Source organism: Elgaria multicarinata, chromosome 4 (assembly GCF_023053635.1).
Source record: "Elgaria multicarinata webbii isolate HBS135686 ecotype San Diego chromosome 4, rElgMul1.1.pri, whole genome shotgun sequence".
In the NCBI taxonomy this organism is placed as follows: Eukaryota; Metazoa; Chordata; class Lepidosauria; order Squamata; family Anguidae; genus Elgaria; species Elgaria multicarinata.
The window spans coordinates 81,703,569-81,729,767 of record NC_086174.1 but is presented as its reverse complement, the minus strand read 5'-3'; the positions used below and the strand labels follow the sequence as shown (position 1 = coordinate 81,729,767).

The 26,199-nt window shown below is 43.8% G+C and overlaps 1 protein-coding gene across 1 annotated transcript; it reads right to left on the bottom strand.

Annotated features, from left to right (window-relative positions):
- Positions 1–6,364: 6,364 nt before the first annotated feature.
- Positions 6,365–25,097, bottom strand: LOC134398413 (pantetheinase-like). Its single transcript, XM_063125711.1, has 7 exons — positions 24,756–25,097; positions 22,500–22,630; positions 19,900–20,092; positions 17,203–17,497; positions 13,640–14,010; positions 11,934–12,104; positions 6,365–6,600 (listed from the first exon to the last, which is right to left on the bottom strand). Exons 1-7 carry the CDS (start codon positions 24,969–24,971, stop codon positions 6,481–6,483), a joined length of 1,497 nt encoding a protein of 498 aa, XP_062981781.1. The 5' UTR covers positions 24,972–25,097; the 3' UTR covers positions 6,365–6,480.
- Between the last annotated feature and the right edge of the window lie 1,102 nt (positions 25,098–26,199).

Here is a 26,199-nt window from a genome sequence, read left to right as displayed (position 1 = left end):
TTGCCTTGAAACTTGGCGTGCATGTGGACACGTGGATAAGCTATCATGGTGCTGAGTTTGAGGTTTCTAACGTGCAAATTGACGTAGTTGTAGAATGGGACAATTTGGGGTGAGTTAAGCCATGCCAAAAATCAGGGGATGATGGGATTTGCTTGCAACTTGGCGTGCATGTGGACACATGGATAAGCTCTCCTGGTGCCGAGTTTGAGGTTTCTAACATGCAAATTGACGGAGCTATCCCAAGGGGTGTGAATGGGGTGCCCGATTTTCATAAATTCCCCAAAAATCAGGGGATGATGGGATTGCCTTGAAACTTGGCGTGCATGTGGACACGTGGATAAGCTATCATGGTGCTGAGTTTGAGGTTTCTAACGTGCAAATTGACGGAGCTATCTAAAGGGGTGTGAATTAGGGTTATGGGAGGTGCGTTAGAGGGTAGAGCCGCGCCAAAAATCAGGGGATGATGGGATTTGCTTGCAACTTGGCGTGCATGTGGACACATGGATAAGCTGCCCTGGTGCCGAGTTTGAGGTTTGTAACATGCAAATTGACGGAGCTATCCCAAGGGGTGTGAATGGGGTGCCCGATTTTCAAAAATTCGCCAAAAATCAGGGGATGATGGGATTGCCTTGAAACTTGGCGTGTGTGTGTATACGCCCATGAGGTGTCATGGTGCCAAACGTGAGGTTTCTAACTTCAACGGAAAAAAAGTTGTTTACTTTTTTAGCTTTCAATGCAAGCCTATGGGGGGGCAAAAACGGAGCTCCGGATCCGATCCGGAGCTCCGAGCGGAGCGGAGCGGAAGTGGGCGGAGCGGGGGCGGGGCGGAGCGACCCGCTCCGAAAAATGGCGGATCTGCAAGTGAAGCGGAGCGGGGGGTCCGTGCACACCCCTACTTTAAACATATCAAATCACCCTCCTGCGTCCCCAGTGGCCACTCAAAGAACAACAAAAAATTCACTCCTAAAGGGGTAGTAAAATACGTCGGTTCTTTTGGCTGAGAAGCACAATTAAAACAGGACGCATGGGAGTGCATCACAGTCAAAGCAGATTATAAACTGGAAAACTTCAGAGTCCTTTGCACGCAATTCGCAGTGATTGCATAGTATAACACTGGTGTGATGAAACTATTAGCCTATATCCCGTGGTTTTTCTGAATGCGTGCCTTCATTTCCCCAACATAATCAATGACTAGATATTACTATTTCCTGGGGAGTAAATGAATCTTCTGAATTTGTAAACATTATAGTAGGAACAAAGGCTGCCCGTTACCCCTGAGACAGATTGGATAGATCCTAACCATCAGGGACCCAATGAAAGCAAACCATGTTCCTCTTTTTTCTGTAAGGCAACTTCATAGATACCTTTAAGAACAATATTGTCAGTTATTTCAAACCTCTTGGCCTTTATGATTTTGTCTAAAATGTGACCTGATAGCAGGCAACAATGCAGCAAAAGAAAGTTAATGTTTCCTAATGGCCTGGAATCGCTATCTATCCTTAATTGTTTTAGACATTTTAGCCCACATTTCCCCTCCCAAAAAAAGGGGCTAACAAAATATTTAAAGAGGAGACAAAATATAAAAGCATAAAAACAACTTAAAAGCAGCAGCAAAAACAAAACAACATTCCTCCCCCCCACACAAAGTGCTTATTTATTTAAGAAGGGGACACTCTTTTTCTAATGGAAGGGGTACAGAAACAATTTGGAGGAAGTTTGCATTTGCAGAGGGAGGCAGAAGTATTAGGAGCTGGGAAATCCACGAGTTTAGCAAGGTGTGGGGTTTCACATGATGGTTATCTGGAAACTTGATGCAGGATTTGCACCTGTCATTAGAAGTCTGCTTGCTTCCAGCAGGCTAATTCTATAAATACAAAACAAGCATTACCATGGGGCTGTCTGTATGTGGGGAAAGCCCCACGGTGTCTGCAGATATGCGCTGCGTCAGTTATATGACACAGTTGCAGTTTCGCAGCCACCATGGGGGTTTTGCTGACTTTTCCCACACCATACACTGCCGCCACCAACCCGCCACTGTTCTCAAGTGTCCCCCAATTCCCAGGAGCAGTTTTTTTGCAGGCACAGGAAAGGGAGATGCAGGAAAGCCCTGATCGGTGAGTGTGAATTCTGTGGTGAAACTCACTATGCAAGCAGGAATGGAGCAATGCTGAATAGCCCTGCCCGTCCTAACATAGCCCCACCCATAGGTGTCAAGGCATACAGCACCAATGCCCGCAGGAGAGAGGCCTTTGCGCATACAGTTGTATGTTTGTAGGCTTCTACATGATTCAGAACTTTGTGTGCCTCTGTGTGTGGCAATGGCTTTAGTGATAGATGGAAAAGTGGGGAATGAAGGAAACCATGTAGGTTAGTGGAAATAAGGAAAGGACTGGAACCCTCTCCCTCCCCTGATCAAATGTTGCAGCCCTTTAGTTAATTACGAGTAAACATCCCTCATCCCAGGACATCCTAGAAAAGTGTGCTAAAATTCTAGAGTTCTTGACAGCTCACCTGTTGTAAATATGGCAGCATGTTTGAAGGTACCATAATATGAGATACTCAAGGAAGCAATGTTCATGGTAAAGGAACACTGTCAATATTGGGGCTAGTAGCTACTGACATTTGTAGGATATGGAATGCATCCCATGTGATCATTCATTCAGTGCGAAGTATAACAGGTGTCTTGTTAGCTTGATTTTACTTTGGGCTTTCCTTCGTGAAAAAGATGTTTAGTGCTGAGCACATTTCAGTAAACAATTTATGGAACTCTCTTGATTCCATCAATGTGCCTAATGTGTTTCTCATATCTTATTCATCTTTGCCACAAATATATTATCACAATGACATGAAAAATCAACAGATAGAAAGTTAGTTCTTAAATGAAATTTAAACAATTCAAAATATTGTGCTGAATTCAGTCGTTTTATTCTATTCAAGCCAATGGAAAACTTTCAAGAGAAGGCAACGAGTTTAATGCATTCTTGAGAATAGTTTTTTATATTTCTTTTTTTACAGTAGCAAGTAAAGTTACAGTTCTGTCATTGTTCTGCTAATAAGAGCAATTAGTAGAAAAATCTGATATCTTTTGCCCAACTTCTTCCCAAAATTCCCATCTAAACCCCCAGATTAGAAATGAATCTTACCTCAAAAAAATGCATGAGCCAAGATAGTTCACCTTCTCTAGCATCAATCTATCAGGAAAAACTCCAAAGCATCACTTGACATGAGTCCATTCAACTTCAAGTCACTGAAGCTGTGTCCATCCAAGTCTGACTTTCTTTCACAGCCTGATGCAAAGGCTTAACCAACACGATGACGTAAGTATGAAATATTCAGACAGTCAAGATAAGCAGATGATAAATCTCCCCCAACCACAGGTTTGTGGTGCAGAGGAAGGGAAATGGCTTTTTGCTGCATGAATATCAAGACCATAGAAATAAGTATCCCCAAAATACAAGTAGTATGTCAACTTAATTTTTAGTTTAAATGTATTCCATATGTAATCACCTGACTCTATTATGTTGGTTGATAACAAACAAAGAAAAATGTAGATGCATTTAATTTTCAATTATGATTTGGTTAAACTATTTTAAAAGCTGGTATGTAGAGTGGTCAGACAGTTGACTTTTCCCTAAGGCAAATCATCCTGAAAATATGCAGAACCGGAGGTGTGGGGAGGGGCTGAGTTTTCCCTCTGTTACAAGCACCACAGTATTGCTTTCAAGCCATCTCTGCAACTCGGAACATGTGATGCCCCTAGAACTTAATCTTTATATTTCAGCTTATCTCTACATTTAGTTGACACCTAATTTAATTAGTATAGGTTTGTTACTCATTGAAAGCCCTCCACGTAATGTTTTGTTTTGTTGACACATCAACTATTGTTGCCTAGTAGGTTAAAAATACAAGGCAGGCAAGCTTTTATATATTACTAATTTTGACCTTTGTGCATAAGAGAACCAAGTAAAATAACGACTGATGTCTACGCAAGCAATTCAAAAAGCATTAGTTTGTCATGCTATTTTACTCTGATTTCAAAAAACCCTCAAGGCTAGCAACACTTGAATGCAGGACTCCCTTCAGATGTGTTTGACTGCTACTCCAGTAATGCCTAGCCAGCAAGCCCATAGCCATGCTGGCTAGGAATTAACACATCTGGAGGCAGAGCTGGCATCAAGGGTTGGCATGGTGGGACAGCCACTGACAAGGGCCCCTGGACTTGCTCCTCCTCTTCAACCTCTTCAGGAAGCCAGATTCCAGCTGGACATCAGGAAAAACTTCCTGACTGTTAGAGCAGTACGACAATGGAATCAGTTACCTAGGGAGGTTGTGGGCTCTCCCACACTAGAGGCCTTCAAGAGGCAGCTGGACAAGCATCTGTCAGGGATGCTTTAGGGTGGATTCCTGCATTGAGCAGGGGGTTGGACTTGATGGCCTTGTAGGCCCCTTCCAACTCTGCTATTCTATGATAACATTGCAAACTTGTTGTTCATTCTGACCAAGACTACAGTGGTGGTAACAAGGATGATCAGGTGATGACACCACCTAGTGATGTGCCAAAAAAATTGACCATTCTATTTTTGGCATTTCATGGGGGGAATGAAAATTTGGGCAAAAGAAGCTGGGAGAGTAGAGAATTTTGGAGAATTTTCTCCTTGGGGAGGGGGACAGGGTTTCCACATACTTTTTAAAATGTAGTCAGTTGTTGAGGGGTCTTCTTTCTTTCTTTCTTTCTTTTCATTTTTTTAACAACACCCTCAGCATGTTCAGGAGCCCAGGAGTTCTTCCTGAATGCCTATTGGAGATGGAAAGGTCACATGGTCTCCAATATGACCATGTGACCTTTAATTTTTGTGAACCGCCCAGAGAGCTCCGGCTGTTGGGCGGTATAGAAATGTAATTAATAAATAAATAAACAATAAGGATTCAGTAAGAAGGGAAGGTGTTTGTTTGTTTTCGAAAAACTAAAAAAAAATAGGAAGGAGGACCCTCAGCAGCCAGCTGTACTTAAAAAAAGGTATGTGGAAACCCTATTCCCCCTCCCCAAGGAGAAAATTCTCCAAATTTACCTCCCTCCCTGCGAAAGAGGCAGAAAAAACAATGCCTCTTTCACAGGGAGAGAGAAAGTTCCTGAAAATAGGGGTCAGGATTCAGCCCAGCACTACAACCACCTACTTGCTCACTGGCTCTCTGCCTACCTGCCACGCAAGCAGGTAACAGCGATGAGGAGAAAGAGGAGGAGGAGGAATAGCCACTAGTGGCAAAGGTGGTGAGAAGACAGACTCTTTGAGGGTGCCTTGCCCAAGGGCCCTCATAACCCTGGAGCTGGTACTTTTTTGAGGCCATGTGATTGAGGTACGTTGCTTTAACATCATGCTTTAACACCATGAACTTGCAGCAGTTATATCCAAACCTGTCTACCAGCAGAACAAAATCTCCTGGCAGAACTAACTTTCCCTCCCCACTGCAGCTCCCACCCACCCTTCAAATCAGCTCCAGAGCATAGGGAGACCCCTAGGGAGGAGGAGAGCAAGGTGCCATCCCATTGCATGAGAGCATGTCCACTTCCCTGATTTTTGATAGTATCCAATATTTTCACATTCATTTGGATTTGTTAGCTTTGTGTTTAAATCAGAGCTGGGAAACCTATGGCTCTCCAGCTGTTGCTGGACTACAAATCCCATCTTCCCTGGCTGGGGATGATAGAAATTGGAGTTCTACATCACCTGTGGGGCTGCCTTTCCCCAGCCCTGATCTAAAGGTTGTTAAGAACCACATTGACAGCACTGCCTACCTAGAAGAGCTGAAACACCATGAACAGGTGCTTCTTGTTTATCTTGGCAACACCAGACTGTTACGGAGTGCTATTGACTAAAAGAAAGCAATTTATTCCTGGCAGTAAAGGTCTCTAGTAAATTATCCTCACCTTCATGAATCATGATGACTCCATATGCAGCTTCTTTTAGGAAGTGAGCTAAGCTGGGCTTATAGATCACATTTTATGTTGATATTTTCATTTGATTCATGAACCATTCAGAGAATAAATATTCTTCAAAGAAATTAAGTTTTCTCTTTCTTCTGCATGGGCAGGGTGTACTATTTATTTATTTATTTTTGCATGTGTGTTCCATACTTTCTAAAGCAAAGTTGCAACTAAATACAATTCTTCAACAGAATCTGAAAAGGTGGATTTAGAGCACGACTCTTCTTATGTTCTTAACCACATAATTGTTTGGTCTGTAGCACAAGCTTCAAAGGACTTAGGTACTTCGCAATGTGATAGTCATACTAAGCATGAAATCAGTCTAAACATCATTGTATAATAATAATAATAACTACATCACAGTCAGCAAAAGGCAACCGCTGTTCTAAAGAAATATGGAATTTATTAGTTAAAGCTCAATGATATCAATAGACAAGCAAAAATTACAAGAATAGCAACTCATGTTCTGTTGTAGTGGCAACTGCCAGCTGTCACGCTCAGAACATCTCAGAGTATGGATGTGGAGGATCCTTCTCATACCACCTCCCGAAAAGTGTTACTGATAGGAGTGGCTGCGATGTATCATTCTGGCTAATCAACCGCCCATCACTCAAAATCTAGTTGAGAATGAGAGAGAAAGAGGTGCTCAGTTATACAGAAATATAGCACAAGGTATCACTCTTATGTACTTGTGGGGCTTAAGTATTTATAGTATATGGGTTTAAGAGAGGCTGTAGCTCAGCGGAATACAGGTGGAAACCCCAGCATCTCCAGGCGGTAATGGGAAAGTTTCTGCCGAAAATTGCAGACAGTCACTGCTGATCAGGGATAGGGAACATGTGGTCCTCCAAATGTTATTGGACTATAATTCCCATCATCCCCCAGTATTAGCTATACTGGCTAGGGCTGATGGAAGCCCCCATCATGTGGCAGTGGAAAAAAAGTTGGCCGTTTGCTACAGGGATTCCGTAGTTAGAACAAAGCTAAATGGGCCTCTTCTGCTGCTGCATCACCAAATTTTGGTGACAAATCACCAATTGTTTCCTGCTCCTGCTGCTGTGCTGCCAAATTTCAACAGTGAATTTGATGGCACAGCAGCGAGTGGCAGGGTGCAGCCCCTGGAGGTTTTCAGGGGTAAAATTGCCTACCCCTGTGGTAACCTTATAACATCCGAAGGGCAACATGATCTCCACCTAGTCTACTGAACTAGCTGTGTCAATGGCCAGATTCAGTAGAAGGCAGTTTCATGTGTTTCTGTGAGAATGCCAACAAAACAAATGGGTCAAGGCAGCTGTCCTATCCAGAGCACATGTGTGACTAGTATGAAATCCCCCTTGTTCTCCTGAGCAGATGGGCTCCTCCCCACTTTCAATGGAATACGCAGGTCTGACTAGCGCTGTGCCGCACCCTGCTGCTCTCTACTTTCATGAAATTCTTCCCTCTGTGCGAAAGACACGTTATTCTCCCTGCATCTATCACAGGGAGGGGAGAATTTTGACAAATGTTTTCATTGGGGAAGAGGTTCTGTTTACTTCGTTAAGTGTATGAGGTGGCCAAGGGCTCTTTTTTCTGTTTTGTTAACTCCCAAAACGTCCTATGCACTGTTGAAGCACCACGGGCTTTTCACATAGAGACTTTGAGCCTGGCAATGCTTCCTGGAGACTGCTTGACGTCAAAGCGTTTCCCCCCCTTTTGTTTTAGTTTTCCTGCTCAACAGCTCTAAAAGTCCCATTCTTGCTTGTAGCACCGTGGGGCTCTTAGAACAGAGACTTTCATGCCAGGAGCGGTTTCCTGAATGCATAGGATATGATATGACATCACGGGGTCTCCCAAGCATTCAAGAAAACATTGCCAGTCTGAAAGCCTCTATTAGCTCCGTCAGACGAGCAATGGGCACTCACAGATTTGTGCAGGTCCTTCTCATGACGTTGACTGCTTCCTGCCCCTGCTGGCCTTCACACGACAAAAAAACTTCCCACTAAGCACAACTTATTTTTTGAGGCAGAACTTGCCACTATCCCCTGCTGTATGCAGAAGAAGCAGCGCAATCAAAACAGCCCACTGAATGGGCCACCTGCACGTTTCTTTACTTCCTCTTTCCTCTCCCTTGAGAATGAATAAATACTGAGGGACAAAGACGTGGGCGGAGAAGCAATGGTAAGGAAATGCAATTCCCCCCCCCCCCAATGTGATGATGCCTAAAGTCTGGATTATTATCCCTAAGTGTGTTTAATGTGTCCTTAAGCCTCCATGTAGTGCTGTACTCTCACGTTTTCCTTTGTAGGGGGCATGTGCTGTGATGGGAGTCTTACTGTTGGCTTGAATGGATTGCATCAGGTCCTGGCAGGGAAAAGTGATGTCTCTCAGCAGCTGGCTCCAAGGCCCTGTCTACACGTCGTACTGAAGGCGCATGCATGCGCCCCCAGTACGCCCCCAAAACGATGGTGTAGACTGCAGCCCAGAAGAGACGGAGGAGGAGGAGGCTGGGGAATCCGGCCGCGTCCTTGCCGCCGCCTCCGCCACCTCCCCGTCGGCCTCCTGCTGCTGGGGTAAGAGTGACCCGGGTCGGAGAGTCTACATGTTCAGTACGACGTGTAGACAGGTCTCAAGCCTCAATATAAAACCCAAACCTTGCATCCCGGTCTCAAAAGCATTTCTTAAAATTGTACCATGCCCAAATCTCTGCAGAGGCAGGATTGTACTCCCTCGATGCCCCCAAAGAGCCAGACTAAAGGGTCATTCCATTTTTGCTGGGCAGAAAGGCAGTCTGGTTGAAGTACTCATCTGACAGGACCTGCTTCTATATGTCTTGTTAAAAGGGGGAAGGAGCAACCAATGAACTGGAGGGAGAAAGAGTGGGGTAAAAACAAGTGAAGAGCAGCGTATTCAGGTGGAAGGGACCATAAGCTTGATGTGCTTACGCATTGGAGGTAAAAAAAAAACGCAGAGGGAAACCAGGAAAAATTACATGTGATGAAGGCCAGAGTAGGGTCTCAGATGATGATCTCAGGGCATGGGCAGGAACACATGGGAAGAGGCAGTCCGGTCCCTTTATTGTGAATGCTTTTTCAAGGCATTTTTCTAGGTTTTTGAGCCATCTTAAATGAATACAGAATATAATTTGTTTCCACAGACACTGCTTGTTCCAAGCCAGCCAGAGAATATTTGCAGACTTTGGTGGGAAACAGCTATGGTTGTATGGATATTGTTAAACCCATTTCATTTGTGTTTTGCAGATTCTCAGGTGTCTTTCATTCCATCGTACTCTCATTGACAGAATCAGATTTTTAAAAACAGAATTTCAGTCTGCTTGTGCTAATGCACACATTAGTCAATGCAAACTAGCACTAACGCCTATGTCAAGGGGACACATGTCCCTCTTTCCATCCCAAATTATTACTGGGACCATTCCTGCTACAGCACAGGAGCAGTCAAATCATTAGCGGCAGGATCAGGGCCGGATCTACACTACTGCTTTAAAGTAGGGGTGTGCACGGACCCCCCGCTCCGCTTCACTTGCAGATCCGCCATTTTTCGGATCGGGCCGCTCCACCCCGCCCCCGCTCCGCCCACTTCCGCTCCGCTCCGCCCGGAGCTCCGGATCCGGATCCGGAGCTCCGTTTCCCTCCCCCATAGGCTTGCATTGAAAGCTAAAAAATTATACAACTTTTTTTCTGTTCAAGTTAGAAACCTCATGTTTGGCACCATGACACCTCATGGGGATATACACACGCACGCCAAGTTTCAAAGCAATCCCATCATCCCCTGATTTTTGGCGAATTTTTGAAAATCGGGCACCCCACACACAACATCCCTGCGAGGTGTGTTAAAAAACACGGGGAAAAGCCCGTTCAGATGAAGAAAGAGAAGTTTCCCAGAATCCCAAGTTACCTGTTTTGCCTATGCCCTCCTCCAACTTTGGGATCATCATGACCGGGAGCTGACTCTGCCCCTCAGCCCTTTGAAAAAGGTATTTTTCCCGCCGATTTTTTAAAAACTTCTAGCCCGCGACCCGTACGATGCAGAAAGTTGAGAGTGGTCTCAAAATGACCCCCATCCACGACTCTCTGTGCACAAGAATTTTCAGAATGATAGCTTAAACCCCCCCCAGTTATCCCCGATTCTTTCCCTCAATGCAATCCTATGGGCGAAAAGCCGAAAACGCAGTTTGAGCCGCGCGGTTGACCCGATTTTCACAAAAATATAGCCCGCGACCCGTACGATGCAGAAAGTTGAGAGTGGTCTCAAAATGACCCCCATCCACGACTCTCTGTGCACAAGAATTTTCAGAATGATAGCTTAAACCCCCCCCCCAGTTATCCCCGATTCTTTCCCTCAATGCAATCCTATGGGCGAAAAGCCGAAAACGCAGTTTGAGCCGCGCGGTTGACCCGATTTTCACAAAAATATAGCCCGCGACCCGTACGATGCAGAGAGGTGAGAGTGGTCTCAAAATGACCCCCATCCACGACTCTCTGTGCACAAGAATTTTCAGAATGATAGCTTCAAAAACAACGTAGTTATGCGCGATTATTTGCCGCAATGCAATCCTATGGCGAAATGTTTTCAAGATGGCGACCGGAGCGCTCCGCCTGAACTCGGAGCTCCGAAAAATGGCCGCTTCTCTTCGCCTTGCTTCTAGGGGGTCCGCGGTCCGCTCCTACTCCGCCTCTGGGTAAGGCGGAGCAGGCCAATCCGCTACTGCTTCTACGCTCCTAATCGGAGCGGAGCACATCCCTACTTTAAAGCGCTTTATAACAGTTTTGACAACTGTATATGGAGTGTGTCCTGGGCCCCAACAGTTCTCAAAACTGTTATAAAGCGCTTTAAAGATCCTGCCCAGGATATCCTCGCGGCAACTGTAGTAAGTAATTCCAGGAGAAGGCCCAGAGCCTCTGGATCATTAACACTAATTCTCCGCAGGGTCCTGGATATGAGGGTCATCAGATCAGTGTTTTATTGCACACATGGGACTGGGCCTCTCATGGTTCTTCTTGGAGCATTTTGACGATGTAGTGATCCTGCCGCACATCTCCCGCTCCATTTGCCAGTTTGCCCATTTTAAAATAAGGCTCAGAAAACCCAGCTTTTAAAAAATAAGTTAGGATTTGTCAGGATTTCCTGCTGTGTGCAGGAAAGTTCCAGTATAAAGGGTGCTGTTCCCATTGTTCCATTGGGACCATGTTATCTCTGCACACTTCCCCATGTAATTGGAGCTTGTCCCCAACGCGGAAGTGAAGCTGGGAGCAGGTACTAGACGGTAAGGAAATGTGATTTCCCCCCATCTGAAGGACCTCAACGTCACAGTGTACGGTCAGAAACTGCAGGGCTAGGATGTTCGCTCTTGGAGCAATACTGGTAAGTATCTGCTGGAGTAAGTTGAAGGTCTATAGTGCAGGTAGCTGTAGGTTTAGAGTGCATAACCCAAAAGCAGTAGCTGTAGGATCTGAGAGATTGCTTACATAATGATGCTTGAGATTGATGAGTAGTTGCACAGTCAGGATAATCTGTTCCTGAGTTTACCAAGGAATTAAGTAAATCTTTTCTCATCCACCTGTACCTGTGGGTTTCTGATGGCTGTTGACAGCACAGGTAGGTCTCTTCTGCATTTGCTAGCAGCCCCTCCTCTGTGGCAGGTCAGGTTTTTATGCTGTGTTTCTGCCCCACCTTTTTCTCCCCCTTCAGAGTCCTGATTCCCTTTTCTTCTGTTTAACCATCCCTAACGGTGGCTGTCAACTATTGTTGGGCAACCAGGAATACCTACGAGTTCGTACAGCATATTAGCACAAATCCCATCCCCACCCCTCCAAGGTTAAAACCCATTTGCAAGTTCACAGAACTGGCATGAAAAGCCCTTCTGCTGCTGAATCTGCAGGTTATATTTGCAGAAATCCGATTTCATTTGAATCTGTGATGGATTTTTCTCTCATGCCTAGAAACACCACCTTACCTGAAACTGTCCTGGGGCCAGCTGAACTCCACTGAGCAGGACTTCTGGGAAGACGTAGTTGGTGTTAAACGTGCCACTGAGGGAATAGGCCTTGAAGTGGGTATGAGCAGCGGTCACGGGCTGGCCACAAGTCTGGCGGTCTGTACTTGCACACTTCAGTAAGGTGCATACCTAGAAGGAAGCAAAACAACGCCTAGAAAAAGCACGCATGATAAAGGGAGTGGCTTTTTACTGCCATCAGAACATTACCTATCATCATCAGCATCTCTTCAAAAGAAGGGCATTGATTTAAAACACAAGCCAGCAAATGTAGCTGGTTGCAGCAGAAGGGCCACCAGAACTGTAACTTCTTGTAAGAAGCCAGGATTATTATCTTCCCAGCTGCCCACTCAGTTTATTCAGGATGTTGTGTTATGGGTATTAGCTGCAAGAACATTCTCTGAAGCGGTGTGTGTGTGTGTGTGTGAACCCTTCTTGACTGAGTGGAAATTTGATTGCCAGGCCAACACTCCTGCACCGCTGCTTTAAAGCCAGACACCCTGGCTGATTTCACATATTTAGCAGGCCCCACACTGTCGCTGTATACATATAGCCCAGCCTTTTGTGCAATTGTGACTGGTCAGAAAAGGCCAGATGCAATAGTGCAATGGCAGGAGCCCCTCCACCTGCATGGAACTCATGCTAGCAGAACTTCTACCCGAGCTGCAAACCAAGGCATTCCCACTATCCCACAGACAACAACATGGTGGCCACCAAAAGTATGAATGAGGTGCATCTCCCATTATTATGCAGAAAGCAAATTATTAAAGTCCCAAACAAAATGCCAATCTTAATCTTCTGGTGGTCAACATCAACTTTCAATGGGATTAGGAAGCCATGCTTAGGCTGCAAATCTAGGCCCATTTATTTAGGAGCGAGTCACTTTGAATTCATTGGGACATTTCTCCTACGTAAACTTGGCCACAACCAAGTTGATAAGAATTCGTGGGTTTTGTCCTTCTTGGTGCAGAGTCTATACTAATTTCCATTGGAGACTTAAGTCTAATTCTGCAGTTTGAGTTACTGGGACTTTTTCGTGCTTACCCCTTGGCTGACTTTAACCTTAACCTTGTAGATAAGGCATGTTTCAGACCAATGGCTGAATTCCATTTTGGAGAAGCTCTCTGGTGCCACATTCCAATGGTGGTTGGGGCTGAAGGCAAAAGGGGCGGGGCTAAACATACCCCAAATACCAGCATATATTAGTTAAAAGATCTCACTGCCAGTCAGGACAGGCCTTTCAACCTTTTAGAATGGGGAAAAACCTGCAGAAAAGTTGCAGAGCCACCAAGTAATTCATGGTTGGGCTAGGAGGAAGGGATATGGCCTTTTTTAAAAAAACCAGAGGACCAGATATGGTCCCCGTGAAAATTGGATTTGGCCCCTAGGCCTGAGGTTCTTCATTCCTGTTGTAGATATTCATTACTTATGTGCATGAACTAGCCAAGAGGTAAGCACTTATAAATCCCAGTAATTTGACTGCAAAAGTATACTTAAACTCTTCAAATGAAATTAGTGGTACATGGGATTAAAGGTGCTTAACTTTAGCAAGATTGTGTCCCATATTTCTATGGTGATATCAAGGATTTCTTTCTCTTCCCTTTCCCACCCAATGACAACAAAGAAGATATCCCATGTCCCACCATAGATAAAGCAAGTTACGAGACCTGTAAGTAATATTCTCCTTCAACCTTATGAAGGCCATCAAATGCACCAAGGACATAAAGTTCATCTTCTCGCTTTTCTGTCATCCTGTAGCTTAACTGGCAGCAGAGACCTTTCTGGCACACTGTGAGATTGCCAGCTTCTTTCGGGAGCTCTGAGAAGGTGTACTCATCGAAGAAGACAAAACCAGTGAAATTGCTCTCCTTGGGGAAGGGCTCGTTAGTTGTGGCGTACAAGCTCCAGTTAAGAGCCGTAAGATAGGTGGGAGAATGAGAAGGATGTGAATCGAGTTCTGCAACCAAAAGATACCCATTCTTTGATTCTCCATCAGAATGATACGCTCGGGGTCTGTCTGGTGCATAGATACCGCTACCTGAGAATGACAAAGAAAGAAACAACCATTTCATGTGGCCTGTGCTACCCTAACACAGACTTTCCTACCATGACATGTACCACTACCTACAGTATCCACTCACAAATATGCAAGCAAGCAGATGTAGACACTCCCTCACACACATATGCAACTGGAAGGCAGACCAACACACACAGTTAAACATACACACACACTCTGCCTGTTTCTTCTATCAAGTTATGGTGTCTACTACGGGTGTGCACTCCACCCCGGAATTACCTGATAACCATGAACATCCATGGGGAATTCAATCTTCCAGAGCCGATATTGGCTGCTTCCAAACCCATCAATATCAGAGTAGAGACGTGCCTCGTGTGTGTGTGTGTGTGTGTGTGTGTGTGTGTGTGTGTGTGTGTGTCTCTCTCTCTGTCTGTCTGTCTGTCTGTCTGTCTGTCTGTGTCTCTGTCTGAATTGAATATCTCCATATGGAAGACGTTGAGTGGGGTGAGGGGTAGCTTTGACATTGACATCTGTGGCTAACAAATTGGCCGTGTTCTCTTCCAATCACAGTGTTCAGGGGAGTGGGAAACACTAACTGGCTGCTGATTCTGGCTGGGGGCGTCGGGAGAGTGGGATCACATTGCTGCTTGGGCTGATATAAGTCAATTCCACAGTGTGAAAGTGCTGCTGGGCTGGCTGGCATTGTGAGTGAGAAGGCTTCTACACCTGAGTCAGTCACAGGCAGGCTCTTTATTTCAGTTAAACTATTACTCCTGTTGGCTGGCTGGGCTTCCAGTGCAGGGGTGGGTGGGTGGGTTGTCCAATCGATCTGGAGGGCACCAGGTTGGAGAAGGCTGGAGTAGAAACTTCCACCACCAGCAATGGAGCTCTGCAAAGTAAAGGATAAAAGCTCCCTCCAGGTAGGTAGGTAGGTAGGTAGAGGGGTGTGTGTGTGTATTTAAAGGGGCAATTGTTTGGGGGGGCAATTTAAAAATTCCTAAAAAAAAATCAATGTGTGAATGGAACTTATTCAAACTTGCCATGCCTAAAGCCCTCCTTAAGAACTATCACCATGCCAATTTTCATCTCTTTATCTTTAAAAATTACGCAGATGTAAGCATTTTTAAAATTTTCTTTTTAAAAATTCCTTAAAATCAAAGTATGAATGAAACTAATTCAAACTTGGTGTGGATAAAGCCCTCCTTAAGAGCTTTCATAGTGCCAAGTTTTATCTCTTTATCTTTAAAAATGAAGGAGCTGTAAGCATTTCATCAATTTCCATTGACAAGCGGTTTTCCGACGGGTAATCCAACAGGGCAGAATAAGGGGAGCTGATCTGAAATCGGGGCAGAGAATTGCCTCAACAGAGCTCTGGATCAAATTCCAAGGTGGAGAAGACTCACTTTGCACAGCCCTGGTGTCTACCACTTTGTTGAGAGGTAGCAGGACAAAGAGGTGCTGCCTTCCTAGTTTTAGGAGGCAGATTCCTTGGTCCAGGCTGAGCCCATTAAAGAATGTGTCTGATTAGCACCATAAGAACATGAGAAGAGCCACGCCGGACCAGACCAACTCCAGCACTCTGTTCACATTGTGGTCAACCAGCTGTCAACCAGGAACCCACAGGGATGCAAAAGCATCATGTTCCCCAGCAACTGATGTATATAGGCCTACTGCCTCTGATACTGGAGGTTGCACTCAGCCATCAGAACTCGTAGCCATTGAGAGCCTTTTCCTTCAGGAATTTATCTCACACCCTTTTAAAGCCATCCAAATTGGTGGCCATCTTGTAGTGATGGCCACCAATGCACTGAGTGAAGAAGTACTTCCTTTTATTTGTCCTGAATCTCCCACCAATCAGCTTCAAGGGATGACCCCGGGTTCTAGTACTATGAGGGAGGGAGAAAAATGTCTCCCTATCCACTTTCTCCATAGCCTCATTTTTCCCACCCTAAACAATCCCAGTTGTTGTAACCTTTCCTCAGAGAGGAGATGCTCCCGCTCCTTGATCATTTCAATTGCCCATTCCTCCATATTTTCCATTGCTGACAACCAGATCAAACGGAAGCTCCAAATGTAGCTCATTTGCAGTCAGTCGAAGGCTGTGGCTTCTGTTTTGGTCAGACGTTATCACCTGCTTCCTTTTCGTTCTGGAAAAATCTGTGATAACTGTGGCTGCTCATGTGCTTTACAATTACATTCCTGGGATGTGAGGATTAACAGAAGGACAGCAAAAAGGGACTTTGGGAGCCCTAAAAGTTGCAAAGAGACTCATATTCAAGCCTGGAGATATAAACACCCACAACCCATCATTCAATGGTGCATTAGAAAGTATATCCTGCAGTTATCAATTTCATCTGGGGGCTTATTTTGATATATGGACTGCTTATATAAAGTGTATATTTGAAACATGTCAAATCTTTTTCCTCTCTCTATCTCCCTCTTTAAATTAATGGTATTGTGAATAGTTATTGTGAATGTATATACTTTTATTATATATATATATATATATATATATATATATATATATATATGTGTGTGTGTGTTTTTGTTCGTTGTTTCCCCCACATTTTTTGTTTTATTCTGATTGCAAATAAAATCATTATCTGTTTCTGATTTTTAAAAAAAGACAGCATCATCAGATGAGCATTTTATGGTGGGCTCGTGACTGGCCACTCATGGTTCTTCATGGGAAATGTTGATGACACAGCGATCCTCCTGTGTGTCTCCCACTCCTTCTGCTCTTTTTTTCCATCACAAAATAAAACCCGGAAAATTTGATTATTATTATTTTTGGCTATGATGATATTTGCCCCCATTTCCTGCTGTGTGTTGGAGAAGCTGCGTGATAAAAACGGCCACTGAATGGGCCATGGGGTCACTGCTTGCTTCCTCTGTCTTTGCCGTGTGAATAAAGAAGAAGCTGCTCATTCCTATTGTGGGACAGAAGCAGGAGGCAAAGTGACAGTAGGGAAACGTGATTTCCCCACTGTCTGATGATCCTCAAAGATTCTGTCTGTTGTGATCAAGGCACAGACTGGCAGGTACTTTTGTAATACCATGGATCTCCCCCCTCCCCACACAACCTTAATTTTGGCAAGCACACTCTAAGGAAGGCTTCAAGAATGTTAATTTGCAATCCAGTGGAGTTTGTCAGCTGAATGGTGTATGGAATCAGATAGTTATAAAATAGTTGTAACTAAAACTGCACATTACCCGTCATGTTCATCCTAGAATGATAAGCATTAGCTGCCAGAACATTGACGCGCATGCCCATTGCCCATGATGAATGGAACGAAATAGCAGTGAAATGTGGAAGGACATTTATCCAAGCTGTAGGGAAAAGGATGGTGTCCACATCTTGCTCGGTCACCAGGACCACGGCAGGCTCATGAAACAGCATATCAAAGCACGTGAAAAGACCGAATTTTCCAAAGTCAGTATCGAAGGTTGCAAGCTCAGGCTCTTTAGGGGAATCATACTGCATCAATTCTAACATAAAGAGGTTGAACTGTCAAAAGATAACATATTTTTTAAAAAATGATTAAGACATTGCAGTAAAAAGGTAACATATTTTAAAAAAACTATTAAGGCACTGCAGTAAAAAAGAAAAGAAAAAAGGAAACATTTAAAAGTGGCCTGCAAAGCCTTTTGAAAATTATTTAGTTTTTGTTTAAATTGAAAATAAAATTATCTTAAAAAACAACAACAACCACCACATGATTATAGTTTCAATTGATTCACTTTAAGTGGGACTTTCTACTGTAAATAGCTGTTGTGGGCATGCCCGTTCCCATTCGCACATGCTGGCAAACTGACTCACGTCAGTGAGACTTCTTTTTATTTGAGGAAACCTCACAGTAACAGGCTTAATGGTTATGCACTCCCCAAAATACACTTAAAGCTGAATGATGGTCAGAATGCTTTAAGCTCCATGCTTTCTGCTTAGCATGGCTGAGTCTGGCAGAGCGAGCGAGAGATCACGCACCAGTCTGCCGTATGCTGAGGACCCGGTAGATGTGATCACAGGGAAGGGAAATATCTCAGGCACGGGAACCCCCCTGCACGTAACTTTAGCTCCGGGGGAGTTTTCTGTCACCTGAGTCTGGCAGGGAAGAAATCTAACAGCCCCACACAGCCTGCCGTATGCTGAGCTGACCAGGGAAACACTATCTCAGACACAGGAATTCCCCTAGAAGTAACGTTAGCTCGAGGGGGGGCGGGGGCTCCCTGCCATCTGAGTCAAGCCACACACACAATCCACAGCAAATGCAAGTCCAAGGCCGGATCTACACTACTGCTTTAAAGCGCTTTATAACAGTTATAAAGCGCTTCAACTGCTTTAAAGCGCTATAAAACTGTTATAAAGCGCTTTAAAGCAGTAGTGTAGATCCGGCCCAAGTCTATGAAAAGCCTCACAGTACTTTTCATGGCACAGTTCTTAGATGTCCAAACTCCAAATAGCAAAGCGTCCATGTGCAGAGTGCTTTCAAAGTCCCAAGCAGAGATGGAATCCAAAGCAGGAGGGATTCCAGGCCTTATGTCAAAAGAGAGATGAAACCAAGCAAAACTCTTCAGTTTTGCTTCAGCATTTAAAGGCTTTTCAACTCCATTTGAAGTTGATGCTACAATCTGATTGACACTCCCAAACAGTGGCCCCCACCTTTCCATCATACCCAGGTTCCCAGGGAAACCTTGCATGGCTGCAAGGCCATGACAGGGAGTGAGAGCTATTCCCGTGTGAAACTCTGGCAGAGGTAAGCTCGCAGAGACATTAACATTCTCAAACTAATTCCTAATAAATCTACCTGTCTTCAACTAGGCCTCTGACAATGCCCACTCATTTGGAGTGAGTTACACCCACTGGTTGGATGGTATATTCATTTGTAGTCTTCATCTTTTCTTTTGGCCCTGATGTGTAGAAGAATTTCCATCCAGTCCCATGATATATAAATAAATACCATAGCTAATTTGCCAAAATAGGACACTTCATGCATCTAATGAAATGAGCTCTGAGGTCCATAACTGTGTTGTAGAACCCCTGTTTTGCATACAGAAAGTCCCAAGTTCAATCCCCAGCATCTCCAGGTAGGGCTGGAAAACTTTCTGCCTTGAAGCCTGGAGAGCTGCTGCCAGCCGGTGTCGACTGCAGCCTTAGCTAGACCTAAGGTTTATCCCAAGATCATCCCGGGGTGATCCCTGTTCATGTAAATGACACACAGGATATCCCGGGAGCAGGCAGGGACAACCCCGGGATAAACCTTAGGTCTAGCTAAGGCCTGCACTGGGCTAGATAGACCAATGGTGTGACTCAGTATAAGATCTTCCTACATTCCTATGTTATAATACATGTTTGCAATTCTTATAGCTTTTGCTGTATCTTACTAACACACAGTTACTCCTCTGGAATCTGAGGGCAGTATCCAACAGTGACATTCCTCAAACTCAAATACAACTAACAAAGCTCCACTGAATTTTTCTGTTGTGCAAGGAGTTGCCCATTACAGTTGAACAACAAGTGCACAATGGGTGCAAAGCAGTTGCACAACTGCTTGCATGACTAGTGCAAGCTGTTGTGTAACTGGATGCACAAGAAGCAGAATGTGCAACTGGTTACACAACACATTACACAAGGATAGTGCAAAAATGCACACGCAACCACACTTGTGCAAATGTAACTACAGTTGGATTTTTCTCTTGCGTATAGTTCAGAAAATAATTTCCACTAGCGCAATGTCATTTGTGCTAATGGAACGACAGTTGGATATTGCCTTGAAAGTTATAAGATGCTTAAATGTATATTGTTCATCCTAGCATTTCAAAGCCACAGTAGCCCCCCAAAGGGATGTGTTTATAACTGTGAGGGGAAATAATCAGTTAGGAAAAAATAATGGAGAAGATTTTTATTCTTACCTTGTGGTAACGTGCCACCAGTTTTCCATCAGAATCGAACACAACGTTCGTGTTGTACTGATAATGACCATCTCTAGGACACTTGATGTCAGTGACATTACATGGTTTCTTATCCCCAATATTGGCAACCACATAAATAGAGTTGTCTTTTGCTAGACAGCTCAGCCTTTCTTGCACTGGGGCAGATCCAAATCTAAATGTATAGAATCACAGAGTTGAAGAATTTGAAGCAATAAGAGAGATCTATAAGTAGTTCTGGTCACTGCACCTAAAAAGGGAATTGTAGAGCTGGAAAAGGTATAGAAAGGAGCAATTAAAATGATCAATGGGCTGGAGCAATTCCTGGGCCAGAACTACACTACTGCTTTAAAGCGCTTTATAACAGTTTTATGGTGCTTTAAAGCAGTTAAAGCGCTTTATAACTGTTATAAAGCGCTTTAAAGCAGTAGTGTAGATCCTGCCCTGGAGAAGACCATTAATAGCTACTAGACCTGATGGCTCTATGCTACCTCCAGCATCAGAGGCAGTATGCCTATGTACATCAGTTGTTGGAAAACATGTGCGGGAGAGTGCTGTTGCACTCATGTCCTGCTTGTGGGTTTCCTGTGGGCAGCTGGTTGGCCACCGTGTCAACAGAATGCTGGGCTAGAGAGGCCCTTGGTCTTATCTAGTACATCTCTTCTTATATTCTTATTATATAGTGTGCTGTACGGAAACATTCACAGTAGATCAAGCCACATTCCTCCAGGTAGTAGGAGATAATATAGAAATAAGGTAGAAAATAGATTCTTGGTTAAACTCAATCTTATTTGTAATGTAAGTGTGAACCAATTTGGTTTTGTTTTTTTTAAATGAGAGGCAGCCTAAGGAAGTTGCCAAACTGAGTAGAGGAAAAGCAGAGCAAGGGGCTGCTTAACCTTTACCCCTCCAGCCATTTTTCCATTCATAATTCCCTCCCCCCAGCTGCTTTTTCCACCTCTGTTTATAGCTTCCCATGACTTGGAGCTCTATTACACCTATTTTCCCCTCTGGTTTGCCTCTGTGTTTTTTACCTCCATTTCATAAATGCTGCAAGTGCTCCTGCCATTTCATGATCTTTGCTATGGTGAACTCTCTTTTCACCTGTTTGCTCTCCTGTTGCTATTGCGTCTGCCCAACTTTGCCCCACCCTGCCCCTTCTTCTTCCCCCTCCAGTTCATTGATTCTTGTCATTGATGGACTTTGTGATCAACGTGGCAGCCTTCCCCCCTCGCTCATTGCAGTTCCTATGGGAATTAACCAAAATGCTTACAGCTCTCTCGGTTTTAAAGATAAAGTGATATCTCTTTAAACTTGGCTTTAGCCACGCCAAGTTTGAATCAGATCAGTTCATGATTTGATTTTTAGGAACTTTTAAAATGGAAATTAACCAAAATGCTCTAGTAAAACTGCAGGAGCTATACTAGAGTGAGCAGATACAGAAGAGGACAGGGCTTCTGCAGCTTTAACTGTTGTTAAAGAGAGAGCTCCGGCTATTGGGCAGTATAGAAATGCAATAAATAAATAAATAAATTGTGATGAAGCGGGAATTTAACCAGGTGCTGCATGCATAAAATGACACCTGCTGAAATTCCCTTTTCAATACAACTGTTAACGATACAGAAGCTCTGTCCTCCTTTTCATATGGTCACCCTAATTATTATTATCCTGCACAGTCCCTGCATTTACTTGCAGTATGGAACTAACATATACCCTAGAAATATAGGTATTCTAGAAACAGATCAAATGTAATTTGAAACATAAGGGGAAAGGGAGAGTGACTGCTTCCTTCTAATTTAGCAAAACAGCATCTCTTGCTTTTCTTCTTCTTCTTCTTCTTCCCCATTTCCCCTTCCTCCTTTCCTGAGCATCCTAGGAAGTATAGTCAACAGATTCTAACTATAAAACTCAAATGATTGAATAAGCAATTGTGGTATAATGTTGAAGGTAAATAGGCAGACCCAAGTTCAAATCCCCACTCAGCTACAAAGCATACTGGGTAATCCCAGGGTGGTCACCATTTCTCTGCCTTGCCTATCTCACACTGTTGTTGTGGAGCTAATAGGGGAGACTACATACACTGTTGTGAGCTCTTGCAGAAAGGGTGATATACAATATAATAAATTAACTGCAGTAACAATGGTACAACCCACTGGTTCAATCAAGGCATGTGGATAATTTCAGTGCACACTGGAGGACTGGATAAGACCAGTCTATGTGGTTGATCGCAAACAGGTCATCTACCCCTTTTCTAGCAGAACAGAAACTTTCTTTCTTCAAGACACTCCTTTTTTAAGTTATAGATTGTGGTGCTGAATCACAAGACCACTACCACATAATGAAATGTCCTTAGGGTGAAACCCTATGCATGTTTAGACAGAAGGAAGCCTGTAAATCCCAGCAAGCCCCAGCTATCCATGCTGTCTTGTGGGGAGGAGGGTGCTGGTAATTGCAGGATTTTTCTTTGTCTAAACATACATAGGATCGCACCCTTAGTGTGCATTTTTTAAGAGTCGGTAGAAAAACTCCAACAAATACTTCCCCAACCTTACCCACCAAAACATACACATACACACCCCTACCTTTTGGGGTCAGTACATGGAATCCAATTGGCTTCTGGATCTGGAATATCCTCAAGATAGGGGAAAAGTGTTTCTCTTGTGAAGCCAAAACCAAAAATGCCGTCTTCCGGAGTCACAATGATGTGTGCACCCTGTCAGAAGAAGTACTGTTGAAGCTCACTCCACTACAGGACAACATATCTCTACCTATAAAGCTGAAGGTATGTATGTGGGATGTATGTCCGGAAACGTTTACCCACTTCCATATGAGTTAGAAACTTGAAATTTGGCATGCTGAAAGATCTGGTTGTACAATGTACCAGAAAAAAATGAAAAACACAGAATTTTGGGTTTAAAGTATTTTTAAAGAATTTAATTTAAAAAATTAGGCTTATGCTTACAACACAGCATGCCTTGGGTGGGAGGCCAGACATACTGGCCTTTGGCAGCCATTGTGAGTGCATAGGAGGGTGGCTGCTGGGTGTCTTTCACAACCCCAACTCCTAAGGTTGGTATCGAACAGTCAACCCAATTCCACATAAAAAGAAACAACCCACATAGGTGGTTTGCACCCATTTGCAGTGCCTCCTCCTGCCTGCTGTGCGTGGTTATCAAATTGTAACTAGCTACAACAGTGTGACTTTGAGGGACCAAACATGCTCAAAGGCACCCCGTTCTGATATTGCTATTTTCTCAGAATCCGGGGGAGGCAAGCACAGAGTCTTTGCTCTTAAGAGGGAGGGGAAAAGGGGAGGCACTCTGCACATTCCCAGAAACAGACCCATGAAGGGGTAAGTGCCTGGCCTGGCCCCAGCACTTCAGTACAGGCTCCTGATGGAGCTTTTGGTGGGTGAGAAGCACAGGACAAAACAGTCCAAGCGGAATTGGCTGGAACTGGGCACATCCACTCCTTGGCGATGCTACTCCTCAACAGTCTATAGAGGAGCAGCATTGGCAACACAAGGACAACTAAAGGTACCCGTGGGCTGCCAAAGGCATGCTGGGAGGTGTAGTACTGGCATGTAGAGTGGGCTGATTTAAAATAAAGTATGGGTTAGCAAACCAGGCCACTATCTTTCACTCCTAACTCACCTCCCACTTTCTTGACCTCTCACTAACTGTCTTTGTTCTCCTTCTACCTGACTTTCTCCAACCTGCTACTCACCCCACCACCATTCCATTCTAGCCTCAGCTATCAGTCATTCCTCCACTCAGTCTTCTGTTTCAAATGTATAGTTAGGCTTTTACATAAAAATCATAAAGTTTATTCAGTAATTCCTGAATCTGCCTTGAAATGCGGTTTATTTATAACAGAAAAAAACCCCACAGCATAAAAAAAAATCTCATCCAGTTAAAAGGCTTTGGGAAATAATAATAAAAAAACTTACTTGGCACTTAAAAGCCATTAATGTAGTCACTAGGCAAGCCTGCCTGGGAAAAAGAAATCCACAAGCAGGATGCCACTACTAAGAAGGCCTGCTCTGCAAACAACCTCAGACGGTGTTCAAAGATTAACATGTTATTCAGGGACCTAGGCTTATGTCTACAACTCCCAGCATGCCTTGGGTGGGAAGAAAGATTTATCGGGCTTTGGCAGCCATTATTATTATTATTATTAGATTTATTTATATCCCGCCTTTTTCTCAGTACTGGGACTCAAGCCATCATCTGGAAGTGGCTCGCCATCCTGGGCCTGAAGGGAGAGTGCCTGGGACCAGGTGCCTCGATCACTAGGCACCATCGGGAGTGGGAGGGCACAGCTCCGGCCCCATCGCCGACAGCAACGACTGAGCTAACCATCAGTCAGCTGGCTGGTTCCTTCACGGCCTACCTATGGGCACCAATTGCACAGTGCAGCATGGATTGGCTCAGCCAGTCTTGCAGGGTTACAACCTAGCCACCCTTGGAGGCTTTCCAGCACCTGCCAAGACCCTGAGCAGAAGATGGTCAAGTAGGTCATGGAGAGCTGCAGCTTTAAGTAGCCCTGGCCTGCGTTGGTGGTGAGAAAGAGAGAAAAAGAAAGAAATGAATTTAATTCATTTTAAAGTTACCTTACAGGCCTAGCACCAGCCTACCTTGCGGGGTTGTTGTGAGGGTGAGAGACGAAAGAAAAAGAAACAAATTTAATTCGTTTAAATGTTTAACTCACAGGCCTAGCACTGGCCTAGTACTTTAAGATGATTACCTCACAGACATATATCTTAGGGGGCCCAAGCAATGCCAGGTAATGCAGCTAGCCAAAATAAACAAATGTACATTGTCAAGTAAGTACAGTACCTGCTTTGCTGCCCTTTTTATGGCCTCCTCCAAGATGTCTATATTTTTGTTCATCAGCTTTAAAGCCTCTTCAGGAGAAACAGGCTTTATTGTGAGGTTTGGCGATATGACAGCATGTTCATATACTGCTGCAATGTATTTGTCCAAGGCAAAAACCCTTCGGTCCAGCAGGAGAATGAAAAGAAAAAAGCGCCACAAAGATGAAAAGGAGATCATTGCTACTGAAAAGAGAGAAAAGAGTAGCAATAAGGCAAAGACAGACAGTGTGCAGAAGTTTCTGTTACTTCTTCAGTTGTTTTGGAATGAAGAGTGTTTCCCAAGACCAGCAGTTAAGAAATGGCTGGTTGTATTTTGACCCTTTTATGCACCACTGACCCATAAGGAGGAGCCATAGTAGTGGAGCACATGATTGAACTGCCGAAGGTCCCTGGCATTTCCAGATAGAGCTGAAAAACCTGTCAGTCAGTGTCAACAGTGCTAGGTTAGATTGGGATATACCTCTCAGTAAAACAAGTATCCTCTGTTTTATTAAAAAAAAAAAAAACTCTCATGGCTGTGTTAAAGAAATCGTCATATATTGTGTGTGTGTGTGTGTGTTAATTTAACCTGAAAGGGTTTCTATGAAGGAGCTGCTTAGACAGTCTCATGTGTTCAATAGCTCTCAGAGCAAATGTACGTAAGCTTGGATAGAAAGACCAAAAGACAAATGTGCCTATAGCTACCAGATAAAGAACTCAGGTGTTGTACAAAAAGGCAGGAAGAGGGAAGGGGGGGGGGAATTAACCCTATTGCTACTATCTACCATTCTGAGAAAATATTCCAAAGTAAACAAACTCCATTTAAAAGAGCTCACTTTCCTCTCCAGTAGATTACTACATTTCTCTCTGTGTGTGTGTGTGTGTGTGTGTGTGTTTTAAAAAAGTTTACTTTGGGATGTTTGCTTTGGGATGTTTCAAAGATCACTTCATCAAATAGAGTGCAAATACAGATTTGATTTCAGGCTTATAACAGTGGAACGTTTGGTGGTGGTGGTGGGGCTCAGCTTAACGAAAGGAGCACATGTTAAATTACACTGACAGACCAACAAGAACTTTGAGGCAAAGGAGAAACACTGCAAGTTAAAAGTGGAAGGATAAACTGACTGGATTTTAAATTATCTTATTTATTGCATTTGTATACTGCCCCATAGTTGAAGCTCTCTGGGCGGTTTACATAAGATAAAAACACTTAAATACAATATACAAAAATTAAAAACCACAAAAACATGCAATATACACATACATTTAAAATTACTTAGCATTATAGTGCTATTACACTCTTTTCATGTAAGCGCTATTTCACTAATGCTTATTTTTTAAAATGTAGCCAGAATAGCATTTTAAGGTTAATTAAATGACTGATGAAAACAAAAACCAATTTTATTTATTTGTTATGTATTTATACT